Source organism: Gracilinanus agilis, chromosome 2 (genome assembly GCF_016433145.1).
Source record: "Gracilinanus agilis isolate LMUSP501 chromosome 2, AgileGrace, whole genome shotgun sequence".
NCBI classification, from domain to species: Eukaryota; Metazoa; Chordata; class Mammalia; order Didelphimorphia; family Didelphidae; genus Gracilinanus; species Gracilinanus agilis.
Window position 1 is genome coordinate 425375859 of NC_058131.1, and position 12590 is coordinate 425388448.

The window sequence follows — 12590 nt, forward strand, 5'->3', positions numbered from 1 at the left end:
ATAATTCTCTGAATACCATACCTTGGCAGGTAGAGCTAAATAATAGGTGAAAGGATAAAATGGGACATCAAATGGCTCAGTTTAACTTCTACTACGAGTTACTTAATATCACCATCCTCTATTCTCATCAAAATTTAAGATTTATTTTTTTCTCCCAATCATATTTTATTTTTTCCCCAATTACTAAAAAAATAATTTTTAGCATTTGTTTTCTTAAAATTGAGTTCCAAATTCTCCCCCCTTCCACCTGAAACAGTAAACAATAAGTTCTACATGTCAAAACATATTTCCAAGGGACAGCTGGGTGGTTCAGTAGAACCAGGGCTGGAGTCAAGAGGACCAGAGTTCAAATATGACCAGACACATTTCCTAGATGTGTGACCCAGGGCAAATCACTTAACCCCTATTGCCCAGCCCTGTGTGTTGGTGAGGACTTAGCACACATGCCCTGGGGACACAGAGGTCATCTTGCCTGAGCATATTTTTTGCATGACCCACCCCTCTGTCCAGCAGACCAATGTCAGTATGAGCACTTCCACTCTCCATTCTCTGGGGTAATTGGGGGGCAGGAAGGGGATGACAGTGATGTTCACAGGTAGCTTGAAGATGAAGTTTGGGCAGACAGTCTCTAAAAGGTTCACCAATGCTGGCCAGCCCATATAATTCTTCTATCTTAAAGCAGATTCTTAGTATCAATTCTAAGACAGAAGGTAAGACTTAAAAAAAAAAAAAAACACCCAACATATTTTATTATAATGTTTGTGGAAAAAGGTATGTTTAAAAAAAATGAGGAAAATAAGGCGGGAAATAGTATGTTTCAGTCTGCATTCAGACACCCTTCAATTTGCTTTAAACAAAATTTAGTTCTACAATATATCTTTCTCATTCTAGTTTTAATTCTAGGATGAAATTCATATATATATAAAACCTGTTCCTTATGAACAAATAAGTACATGTTGTTTGTATCAATACGTGTTGCTATACTATAACCATCATTTTATCATGCAATTTTTCTAGCATTTACCTTGATACCAGCTGAACCTGTTGGCAATTGCACAACTTCATATGCAAGGTGAGACTTCTCTTCTTGAACAAATGGATCTGAAAATGCTCTGCCATGAAATCTCTTAAAACCTTGGACTGTGTTCTTTGCATTTGAAATAACCTAAAAGAAACAAACCTAGAATGAAACAATGAAGCTACTAATATGAAACAAACATAAATGATCCCAAGTTTTAAATGTCTTTCCTTCTTAAAGAGTTAGGTTCTTAGAGGACTCTAGACCTAAAAATGACCTTAGAGACTATTTCTAACCCCTCATTTTATAGCTAACAAGAACAATTTCACTGGGTCACAAAAGGGATTTGCAGAACTAAAGAGAACCAAGGATAGAATATAGTCCTGCAAAATTCTAATCTAGTTTTCTTTCCCCACTACCCTTAAGTCATTCCCTAAGAATTTTTTTTTCCAATTTTACCTTCAATAGGCACAAGCAAAATATAACTATAAATCATATGCATTATACTTTTTTAAAGTAATCTGTATATAGAATTAACTTGGCCAAATAAACTACATCAGATGCCTCAGAGGCTCTATTATAAGCTACATGGTCTTCATTACCTTTACCAGGAGGGTTGTACTCCCATGCTAACTTGAAAGGAAATAATCAAGACTTCTTTAAAATGGTTATAACTTTATCTAGGAGGGGTAGGATGAAAGGAAAAAAACACTACCTGGCTTTTAGCTGCAGCTCCAATTGAACGATTCTTTGGACCAAAAGAAACACAGGCCCTAGAATTTTAAAAAATTCAGATATTTTTAAAGAAACTTTTTGAATTTATATTGCAATAAAAATGCTACAGACCAAATCTTATTGCAAATAGCCTTCATTACAAGAGAAGTTCTGGTAGAACAAAAGGAATCCAAGTCCTAAGTACTTATTTCCAGCTATATTTGACAAAGGCAAAATTTCAGAATAAAGTAATAATGCACTGCGCATTTGCTATACACTTCATCCAAAATAATGAAGGGGCAAGGCAAGGACCCATTTTCAAAAGAAACAATTTTGTTTAACTACTGTGTAGTTCAGAAACAAAAGTTCTCTGTGACAATTTTCCTAGCTTTGGTTAAGCATTGGGCACTAGTTCTACAGATAAATAATTTCTCTCTATTACACCTCCTGGGTACATTGTGCAAGAGCTAGGAACAGAGTTTTGGTTCTCTATCCCCTATTCCAGATATTCTATCAGCACCTCCCAGGAAACTTCAGCTAGATCCACATACTTTTTTGCTAGGAGTAAAATAGTAAAGTGTTACAGAGCTACAAAGCCTAAGGATCCAATGGTTACATGAAAGAAAGTGTTCTTAATTGACATGTCTAGTACTAGGACTTAATGAATGAAAAATCATTTAAGGGTTTCTATGTGCCAAGTACTATATTAAGTGCTGGTGATACAAAAGAAAAGCTGCTCTCAGAGTGAGACAACAATAGGTTTTACCTACAAATCAAACTGAAAAGGCTGGTGGTTTTTAGGGTACAAAGCATATGGAAATGCTTTTTCTAGAATAATAATAGCTAATATTTACTTTTAAAATATTTATTATTATTTACTTACTATGTGCAAGAAGACATCATGCTAGGTGCTTTATAATTATCATCTCATTTGGTTCTCACAGTAACTTTGGGAAGTAGGTGTTATTATCCCAATTTTATAGATGAGGAAACCAAAAGGCAAATAGCAGTTAAGTGGCTTTGCCTATTAGTGTTTGTAGCTGGACTTAAACTCAGGTCTTCATGACTACACTACTGACAGCATCATCTAACATCTACATTAACCACGTTTCTGATATTGAACTATTTTGACAGTGTCAAAGATTATAGCATCAAGAACCTTATTTTCTGGGTTTTCAGTAGCTGAGTTTGCTTACTTCCACATCCAATTTACTACCCTGTTGCCAAGATAAATCTCATTTTCATTTTTTCTGTTTCAAACTCAGAGCATATTAGGCAGAGTTGCCAGGTGATATTTTACAAAATATAATGAAGTCAAAAGAAGAAATCTCACTGTCTTCTATTACGCAATGTAGAAAAACTAACCAAACAAGAATCATTATCATATTTGCCAAACTAATTAGATTTTATGCATAAAGGAAACATTTCTTTCCCACCGAATATACATCTATCTCTCCACTGACATCTTATTCACCATCAAGAATGACTTTGAAATTCTAATGCCACTTTTTTTTTTACGAAGACTTCCCCAATTCCTCTTAACTTATAAGTGATTGATAAAACTTATCTCACAGAATTTCTTACTTTTTAAAAATATAATAAAAATTAAGACTTCATATCAAGAAATCTCTCTTAATGGACTAAGATTATTGAGAAATAGGTCTGTATCTTATTCATCTTTGTACTTTTCTTCTACCATGAAGGAAAGCACTATATACTGTCAAGCTCATAATAAATGTGGGATAGAATCTTCAAATGTGGTAAAAAATGGATAGCTGTGAAAAACACATAATTATGAGAAACCTTCATTCAGGCTTTTGGCAACGGAGAGACATGATGAAAGCAATGTAAGGAACATACAGCTACCTTCCATGGCTTTCTATTCTCCATCAAAATAAATTTAAAGTCCTCTGCCAAGATTTTTTTAAATTTCCCACTATCTAAAATAATAATAGCTAATATTTACATAGCCCTTACTATATGCACTTAAAGTACATAACAATTATTATCTCATCTGCTTCTTCCAACAACCCGGGGAAGTCAGTGCTATTATTACTCCATTTTAAAGATGAAGAAACTTGGGCAAATAATTTGTGACTTGTCCAGAGTCACACAGCTAGTAAATGTCTAAGACTAGATTTGGTACTCAATTCACTGTTCCACCTGGCTCTTCCATCATAGAGCCCTCAATGTTCAAGTCAGGCCATGCTCTTCAAAATCCTTTGAACATACCATGCTCATTCTCTTGGAATATTGTTACCTGAAACTACAACAATCCTATTCATCCTTTTATTGTACCTTCCCTAACACTCCAGTCCTAGTTCCCTCACTACCTTCTCTGAAAATCGAAAATCTAGTACTACATAGTGCTTTGCACTGTTTATTGTTTCATGATAGTTATATGACTCAATCACTAAGGGCAAGAAGGCACCATGCTAGACACTATGGATACAAAGACAAAACAAAAATCCTTATCTACAAAGAGCTTAAATCCTACTGGATGGTTATATAGAAAATATAGCTAACTATATTACCAATAAAAGGTAAATTAAGGAAAGGGAATAAATACTAGCAATTGAAGAGGGCAGGGGAGCTCATGAAGGAGGTACCACCTGAGACAAGTTTTGAAGAAAGAAAAATATCTGGAAAGATGAAGAAATACATTCCAGACATAGGAAACAGCTTATGTGAATGCACAGAAGTGGAAAGTGAAATAATCAATTTGGGGAACTGTTAACCCAATTTGGCTATAACATAAAACAAGGCTAGGGAAGAAGACTTAAACCAGACTGCAAAGTTTTTTGGTAGAAGGAACAAGATGTCATTAAGGTTTTTGTTTTTTATATCAAAATGGTCAGACATGGCTTATAAAGCTTATTTTTGGTAGTGTTAAGGACAGACTGAAAAACGGAGAGATCAGAACTAAAAGAATCAATTAAGACTGTCAGAAGAGATCAAGTCAAAAAGACGAAAGGGCCTGAATTAGAGATGGCTATGTAGAGAAAGGTGCCCCTGACATATGTTATGGCAATGGAAACAAAAGGACTTGGCAATGAATTGGTTAAGGGGTGTGAAAGAAAAAGAAAAAACAGTAAGAATGATTATGTACAGTGGAAAAATAAACTGGACTTGGAGCAAGACAACCATGGGTTCTTATCCTGGTTCTGACCCTTATTACCTATGAGACTTAAGAGCAGGGGTCAGCAACTATGGCTCTCTAGCCATATCTGGTTCCACCTTCTGGACGACCTGCCAGTCCAGGCAGAGAACCCCAGGATGTGTTCCAGGGGGCCTTTCAGCCCCAGCCCCATATTCCAGCGCCTTCTGCCTGGGCCTCCATCCTCCATCCGCAGGCATTTATGGCTCTCACAGCCAAAAAGGTTGGTGACCGTTGCTTAAGAGTAAAGGTTTGACTAGATCATCTTTGAGGTATCTTCTCTTATATATTTGTAGGTCTATGATATTAGGATTTCAAGGTTACAAATCCAGGTGATTGGGAAGAAAGTGGTACCCTCAACAGAAATTCAATGGACCTCAGAAGATACTGACATTCATTTTGGGTGTGAGGTGCTAAAACAACATACAGTGGAGACCTTAAGAGATATAGGGAAGGAAAAAGTATAGTCTGAGAGTGAGTACAAGCCTGGGCAAAGGCATAGAGGTAGGAAATAGGAGACAGAAATGTCAAGTTTAGAAAATAGCCAATAGGCCAATTTTACTGGAATGAACAGGAAGCAATGTTCATTTGACAAAAGTTGTAAAAAAGAACCAAATGAACTTGGTCCAAAATAAGCAGAGGTGCTAAGTAAAAGTGGTAGAAGAAATGGTCAGCTCTAGAAAAGAGTAACAAAGGATGAGGTATCTCCAAAAGAAAAACATCAACTAGGTTTTTATCAGCACCAGAAGATGGAAAAGAATTTAGGAGGAAGAGATCTAGAATTAAGTAAACATTAGTACAAAATGGAAGGGGGCAATGGAAGAGAGCAAGATGTAGGAAGGGGTATTACAAAATGTAAAATGAATGACTATGAGTATAGCAAATTAAAAAGACTTTTGTACAAACAAAACCAATGCAACCAAAATTAGAAGGAAAAGCAACATACTGGGAAAACATTTTTATAACAAAATTCTCTGACAAAGGTTTAATTTCCCAAATATATAAGGATCGAAGTCAAATTTACAAACAATCAAGCCATTACCCAATCAACAAATGGTCAAGGGACATGAATAGGCAGTTTTCACAGGAAAAAAATCAAAACTATCAACAAGCACATGAAAAAGTATTCCAAATCCCTCCTGATTAGAGAAACGCAAATAAAAACAACATTGAGGTACCACATCACACCTAGTAGAATGGCCAATATGGCAACACAGGAAAGTAATCAGTGTTGGAGGGGATGTGACAAAATTGGGAACTAATACACTACTGGTGGAGTGTGAATTGGTACAACTGTTCTGGAGGGCAATTTGGAACTATGCACAAAGGGCTTTAAAAGACTGCCTGTCCTTTGATCCAGCCATACCACTTCAGGGTTGATAACCCAAAGAGATAATGAGGAAAAATACTTGCACAAAAATATTTATAGCCGCGCTCTTTGTGGTGGCAAAAAATTGGAAAATGAGGGGATGCCCTTTGATTGTAGAATGGATGAAACAAATTGTGGTATCTGATGGTGATGGAATACTATTGTGCTGAAAGGAATGATGAACTGGAGGAATTCCATGTGAACTGAAAAGACCTCCAGGAAGTGATGCAGAGCAAAAGGAGCAGAACCACAAGAACATTGTAGCACAATCAAATGTAATAGACTTTTCTACTAGCAGCAATGCAATGACGCAGGACAATCCAGAGGAACTTATAAGAACGAACACTATCTAAGTCAAAGAAAGAACTGTGGGAATAGAAATGCAAAAGAAAAATATATGATTGATCATATGGTTCAATGGGGATATGATTGGGATTTTGATGTTACAAAATCACTCTATTGCAAATATGAATAACATGGAAATAGGTTTTGAACAATGATACATGTATAAGCCAGTGGAATTGCTTGTTAGCTGGGGAAGAGGCAAGAGGGGTGGGAAAGATCATTAATCATGTAACCATGGAAAAATATTCTAAATAAAATTTTAAAAATAAAGATGTAGAAAGGGGTAAGGTTGAGTTGGATAGAGATCAAAGAACAAAAAAGGTTTTATCTCTTGGGACATAAAAATGAATCACAAAAAATGAGAAGTAGGAAAAAGCAGCTTTTAGAAAAATTGGCCTCAATGTTTTAATTAGAAATCTGTGTAAGGTTCCTGATAATAGTGGTGAGTTTCTTTAATTCTAGGAGCAGAACAAGGACTCTTACATCTGTAAAGATCATGTGGTAAAGGAGGTCTCTCTCTCTTCTTCCTTCCAACCTTAATCCTTAGAGATTAGGTCCTCTAACCTCAAAGAAGAGAACTGAAGAAAACACAGACAAGCAAGAGAACCTTAAAAGGTGCATGTTTAATTATATTCTTAAAAGAAAAACCAAATTGTTCTTAATAAAGATTTGCTGCCTGGTATAAGTCATTTTATTTTATGCTTCTAAAATTCGGTATAAAAATGAAATTAAAAAAAGAATACTATGGTTCTCTAGCAAAAATTAAAATTAGAAATAAAGTAATGTATTTTCATCTTACTCCAACATCCTATGATTTTAAGTTTGAAAGTAAGTACATTCTAACTTGAACCTTAATAGAAAATTCCAATGGGTTCTTAAAGAAGGAAGACCATTTGCCTGATATTACAAATCTCCTACTAGCTCCTATGAACTTAAAAACAAAGCCCAAAATATTTTTAAATGAGTCATCTTTACTAGTTTTTACTTTGAAATATGCCCCAGGACCCAATAGTCTTCATTTTCTATTGTTTTCAAACTTTCTTTTAAAAAATAAACAAATACCCCCCTTCATTTCCAGAGAAGTGAAACATCCTTTTTTCAAGTCTATAGTTTAACCTTTATTTTATACTATAAGAAGAATCTTTTTACCTCTCATTGCCAACTTTTTCAGAGATTCCAATAGAAAAACTAGTTTACCAAATAGAAATTCAGAAGCAAAGTAATACTATGTCACTTTTTAAAAAAATTTAGAGACTAACTCTGTGACCTTGGAAAAATTGCAAAGTCACTGAATCTCAGTCTCATCATTTACAAAATGAGGGGTTTCGACTTGACCTCCAAGATGCCTTCTAGTTCTAAATCTCTAAATCTAAAGAGAGCTGGGATTCAAACCTAGATCCTCTGACTCCAAATTCAGTATTCTTTCCACCATACAACACTATCATCTTCCATTAAAATACTCTAGAGTGGTGATGGCAAACCTATAATACATGTCAGCACTGACACGCATAGCCATTTTCAATGAAACATTTGCTGTAGTGTAGCGTAGACACTCTTTTTAATCTACCTATTTTTGGTTTATTAAATACAGTTATATATTACAATTATACATTTTTGTATTTTGAACTATAAATATTGCAAAATTATGGTTTTTTTCTTGAAGTGACACACCATCTGAGTTATGATCGTTTTTTTTGGCGAATTTTGACACACTAAGCTCAAAAGGTTGCCCATCACTGCTCTAAGAGCCATGGCAATGATCCAATACCTATAAAGTTTAACAACAAGCTGGGAATATTTTAAGTAGTCAAAATCAACTAAGTTTACGAACTTTATCACCTAGGTTTGGACACTGAGTGATTTTTTTTTTAACCACTGCGACCCATGAAAATATACTAATGCCCTGGGTTCAAAACTGATTTCAGATACTTCAGATAACTCAGTTAGCTGTGTGACCCTGGGCAAGTCACTTAACCCCAACTGTGTAAGCCCTTAAGCTCTTCTGCCATGGAACCAGTACTTAGTATTGATTCTAAGACAGAAGGGTTTTTTTAAAGAAAAAGAAAATATGCTAAAGCATGGAAAGGTGGTGATCTCTATCAATGGGAATACCCAATTCAATTAAACATTTCTTTTTTAACCATTTGAAGAAATAAGTCTATCTTCTTCAGATCATCAAAATTATGCCATAGCCCCAATCACTTACTGTTCCCAACCTTAAGATTTTCACCTTGACTTATTCAAGTCATTTGTACTCTATAGAGCCTATAATTTCCCTCTTGCTGCTACAATTGTACCTGTTTCATATTAAAGCAAAATTACAACTTCTAATTTTGCATTTTGGGAAGTTGATGATTTGCAAATCATTAAAAATTAAGAATTATTTTAAGATGACTATTTGCAAGGAAAACACCTTTCCTTTTCTGGTTCCCTTGAGTTTTAAACACTGTTGATTGCAAGGAAAAGGTTCAGGGAGCTATCAAAGTCCTAGTTCACAGCCTCCCCAAAGTAACTGAGGTTATACCACTGGACCTGTAGCCTAGGCAACCCTAGCTTTAGAAGTAAAAGAAATGAATGATAACTCAGGAGTCTTTCCCATCCCAGCCTCCCATTATCAGCTTCTTTAGTGTAATTCTTTGAACATCAAGGCAAGAATTCAACACTTTTTTGCTTAGAGAATCCTCTGCTGGCATCTTTTTTGCTATTTCCCTAGAGCTTATCTTCACCCATAGATACAATTAAATCATCAGCTCCTACTCTTAGTCCTTTTCACTTATTAGTTTAATTTTTATTTATTGAAGCAGCAAGATATAGCAAACAGATTGGTGGTCTTGGGAATCATCAGGAAAACCAATCTGAATTCTGCCACTGACATTTCCTAGCTCTATGACCATAGGCAAGCAAGTCACTTCTGTCCCAGCTATTCATCTATAAAAATGGATCTCATACTTACTTATAATACCTAACTCCAGGATTGTTGTGAGGACTAAATGAGATAATGTAAGATAATTTGTAAGCTACAAAATTCTATGTAAATCAGTTGTTATTACTTGCCTTTAAACTTTTTTCTTTACTTCCCTGAGAAACTGCACCCTTTCCTTTTAGATGAGGTTCTGGCAAAAGCAAAAAAACCAAGGTATGCTCAATTGTATAGCTGAGTGACCCATTACAGGTATAATTCTAAAGGCTTATTTGGGAAATTAATTTTTATTAATTACACAAAAACATGTCCTAATATTTTTCTAAATTTGTACTACTAAATTATAACATTTCATAATTCTAAAATGGAAAGTTCTTTTAAATATATGTAAACTCTTAATTCTACTTGAGTTTCTCTAATTTTGCTGTAAGTTTTGAACATGTTTTTCTGAAATATGGAGAACTTCAATCTGTGCTTTAATAACTACATTAACTGCTCACTCCAAGTTTTTTCCAGTCAAAGTGACAAAGAAACAAAGTTCATCTGAAACCCCAGCTATGTGAGTTTATACAGAATTAAAAATTCAAATGCAAAACAACAAGCTTTAATGACCTGTAATCTATTTCTTTTTTTTTTTTTGCCCTAATTTAGGAATATGCCAAGTAGTGACTGCAGCCACTTGTAAAACTTAACTTTTTTTAAACAAATTTTTCCTAATAGCAAGAAAATATTCTGAACTATACTAAAAGTTAACCACTTCAGATTCATTAAATATTCAAGTCAAGGCCATCCTCAAAAAACCCTGGGGAAACAATTAAAATTTTCTTTTCCATTTTTCAAATCTGTCCATATTTGACTATTGCTTCCATCCTCACTATCTATCACTTCCTATATAAAGCTGTTGCCAAGGCCTGTCGATTTCACCTTTGTAGCATTGCTTATTAAATATGTCCTACCTCTGACACTGTTACAACTCTAGTGCCAAATCTCATCACTTCACACTGGATTATTACAAAAGACTGCATCTGGGTCTGGTTCCTCAACTCTGTCCTGACTCCAATTCATCTTCCATTCAGTTACTAAAGTGGTTTTCCTAAAGAATAGGTCTAATCATGCCAACTCCCAACCCCACTCAACAAACTCCAGTGGCTCTTTCTTGTCTCCAAGAGCAAATACAAAATGCTATGTCGAAGCTCCTTCATAAATTAGCCCTTGCTTACCTTTTCAGTCTTCTTCCACCTTACACTTACTTTGTGACACAGTGATACTGGCCTCGTGGCTGTTCCTCCAACAAGACACTCCAAATCTCCAGGCCTGGAACATTCACTCTCCTTGTCTCCAACTACTGACCTCTCTGGCTTCCTTTAAGTTCCAAATAAAATCCCACCTTCTATAGGAAGCCTTCCCCAGCCCTTCAATTCTAGTGCCTTCCTTCTTTTATTTCCCACTTTTCTTGCATATAGTGCTTGCTTTGTATAAAATTCTATCTTGTCTCTCCCAATAGATTGTAAGCTTCTTGAGAGTAGGGACTGTCTTTTGCCTCTTTCTACATCCCCAGTTCTTAGCACAGTACCTGCACATTAATAAATAGCAGGTGGTTAATAAACTTTTACTGACTGCTTGTTAAGTAATAAAAGAGATGTAGATTATTGATGATCTACTCATTTTATATTTCATAAACTTGCAAATTCAACTAGGAGGTGTTTAAAATGGGGGGAGAAACCTCCTAATCTTTCAAGCTAGAATATATCATATGTTAAGTAAAACTGTCCCAATCCTTAAGGAACTTATAATATTTCTGGAGAGATAAAATACATTTAAGATAGCTTCAACCACTACAGAATACTAGAAATTACATCTAGTTAGTGCAGCAATTTCCCCTCCTTCGACATGGGAGCATCTCTTCAATTTTTATTATTGGAAATCACTGGAAAATTAAGTAGCAGTTGCTAGTTACCCTGCAATGCATCTATTCTGTACAGCAGGTAATATCTATTTTGCAGAGCTAAAGGTATTTCAGAGAACTCAAAATCTTAAGAGGAGGAAAGGTTCATTCCTGCCTCTGCTGTGCTACTTTTGTGACCCTGGGCAAGATATAATCTCTCAGAAACTCAGTTTACTCATTTGAAACTTGAGGATGGATTAGATAAAGGGTTCTTAACCTTGAGTCCATGGACCCCAAGAATCCTTGGGTAGATTTCAGGGTTGGATTTTTTTGGTGATTTTTTTTTTAAAATATTTTGATAACTGTATTTCAATTTCATTGGTTTTCTTTGTAATCTTAAGTATTTTATACATTAAAAAACCTTATTCTAAAAAGTCCCTGGACTTTACCAGACTATAAAAAGGTCTGAAACACAAAGATGTCAGATGGTTTCAAAGGTCCCTTCCAGCACTAGGGTCTATGATTCTATAATAAATATGGCTTATTGAATTGAGGAAGGGTGAGAGGATGGTTGCAAACTGGAAATCCAGCCATACTTCTTTCTCACTGTATATTCCTTGGTAAGTCTCACTCTCTCAGGGATCTCATTTTCATTAATGGTTAAATAAGAAGTCTAAAATAAATCTCATAGCTGAATTCATTTCTTAAGTTTTACCATCTTGTAATCTTAAGAAATAGTGTTCTCTAAAAAAATGATTAGTGTCTTGTAAAAATTTATTAAGATTAGACTTAAACAAGTTCCATAACTTCCTTTAAAATCTGGAATCTTTTAAAGAAGCTAATAAAAGGTAAGCAACTCATTTCTTAACATTTGAAGAAACATTCCAAGGAACCTGGGATGAAACAGGATGAAACATCTCCAAACAGAGAAGTGAGAGATTCAGGGTGCAGATTAAGCCATTTTTTCTGGATGTAGGTAGCCATTGCAGGAATTTGTTTTGCTTGCCTAAGAATATTTGTTACAGGATTCTTTTTTTCAAAGGAGAAAGAAAGATGAAGGGAGGGCAGGAGTAAGGAAGATATAAAAAAAAATTAAGATAAAAAAAAATATATATATATATATATATATATTTTTTTTTTTAAACCCTTAACTTCTGTGTATTGGCTCCTTGGTGGAAGAGT

At 35.0% G+C, this 12590-nt stretch overlaps 1 protein-coding gene across 1 annotated transcript in view; it reads right to left on the reverse strand.

Moving 5' to 3' along the window:
• Positions 1-12590, reverse strand: part of HSPA4 (heat shock protein family A (Hsp70) member 4) — a 52487-nt gene that overhangs the window by 33505 nt on the left and 6392 nt on the right. The window contains exons 2-3 of the mRNA XM_044664654.1: positions 1734-1791; positions 1025-1165 (exon numbers count right to left, since the gene is read on the reverse strand). Coding sequence (XP_044520589.1) covers positions 1025-1165; positions 1734-1791 — 199 coding nt within the window. The remainder of the gene's footprint in view (positions 1-1024; positions 1166-1733; positions 1792-12590) is intronic.